Source organism: Chenopodium quinoa, unplaced genomic scaffold, assembly GCF_001683475.1.
Source record: "Chenopodium quinoa cultivar QQ74 unplaced genomic scaffold, ASM168347v1, whole genome shotgun sequence".
NCBI classification, from domain to species: Eukaryota; Viridiplantae; Streptophyta; class Magnoliopsida; order Caryophyllales; family Amaranthaceae; genus Chenopodium; species Chenopodium quinoa.
This window is the reverse complement of record NW_018744301.1, coordinates 646,184-647,501: the sequence shown is the minus strand read 5'-3', so window position 1 is coordinate 647,501 and position 1,318 is coordinate 646,184. Positions and strand designations below refer to the sequence as shown.

The following is a 1,318-nucleotide window of genomic DNA, read 5'->3' as shown; positions in this document are numbered from 1 at the left end:
CCCACCCATACCTGGTGCGAATTAATTCCACTTTGAAGGAGGGGCGGATGAGATTCAAACCCGTGACCTTTGTGTCACGCTGGCTCTGATACCATGATAGAGGACCAACTCAACCAAAAGCTTAAGCTGATGGTTGAGGCCTTGGAATATGTTTTATACTCTATCATAGAGTATAAAACATATTCCTGGGCCTCAACCATCAGCTTAAGCTTTTGGTTGAGTTGGTCCTTTATCATGGTATCAGTTAGCTAGGGTTATCTTTCTCTCTTCCGCTCAACCCTACCTCTGTTAATCCGCCCAACATCTCTCTGTTTTCCGTCATCCTTTCTCTTCTCCGGCAACCTCACGATGTCGGACAAACCTACCTTTCATCCCGCCTTCACTGTCTCCAATATTAAGACTAGCATTCCCATTGTTCTTGAGATGGAGAATGTTCAATATTCAACTTGGGCGGAACTTTTTAAGGTTCACGCATAATCTCACAAAGTACTTGATCATATCATCGCTCTGGCCAAGGGCAAGGAGAAGCCTCCTCCCTCCACGGATGCAGCGCTCGAACTGTGGTCGACTTTGGACGCCACAGTTCTCTCGTGGATATACTCTACCATTTCTAATGATCTCTTGCAAACCATTATTGAACCCGATGCTACGGCTATGGAAGCTTGGAATAGATTGCGTGACATATTTCAAGACAATGAACATTCCCGCGCCGTCGCTCTTGAACATGAGTTTTCTACCATATCCATGGAAGATTTCCCTAACGTATCTTCCTACTGTCAACGTCTCAAGTCCTTGGCCGATCAGTTGAAAAATGTGGGCGCTCCTGTGTCGGATAATAGGATGGTTTTGCAATTAGTCGGAGGCCTTACGAAGGCATATAGTGGTGTTGGGACGTTAATCCGGTAGAGCAACCCACTTCCACCCTTCTATAAAGCTAGGTCGATGCTTACCCTAGAGGAGGCAGGTATGGCCAAGGATGCACCCACGAAGTCGGTAATGATGGTCTCTGAACCATCACAATCTTCTGAAAATTCTAGAGGTTCGAAGGGGAAAAACACTGGTGGTAGGCGCAACACCGGTGGCCGAAGAAATTCTGGTGGCCAGAGTGGCGGTGGACGCGGTGCAGGTGGGGGGAACAAACCTGGAAAGCAGCAGCAGTCCGACAGTCGCGGTTCCACTCACGAGGCAGCAGCTTCGACTTCAAACTCCTCCCCTCAATTTTGGCAGGCTCAATTCGCCATGGGGGTGGATGAATGGGGCTTGGCCCATTCCTCCTTGTCCTTTTCCAAATCAAGGATGGGCCAGGCCGATGCAGCAA

General features: G+C 48.6%; 1 protein-coding gene across 1 annotated transcript; it reads left to right on the top strand.

The window, feature by feature from the left end:
- The first annotated feature begins 348 nt into the window (after positions 1–348).
- LOC110695571 lies at positions 349–906 on the top strand. Its single transcript, XM_021872786.1, has 2 exons — positions 349–465; positions 517–906. The coding sequence occupies exons 1-2, from the start codon at positions 349–351 to the stop codon at positions 904–906; spliced, it is 507 nt and encodes a 168-aa protein (XP_021728478.1).
- Positions 907–1,318: the final 412 nt, after the last annotated feature.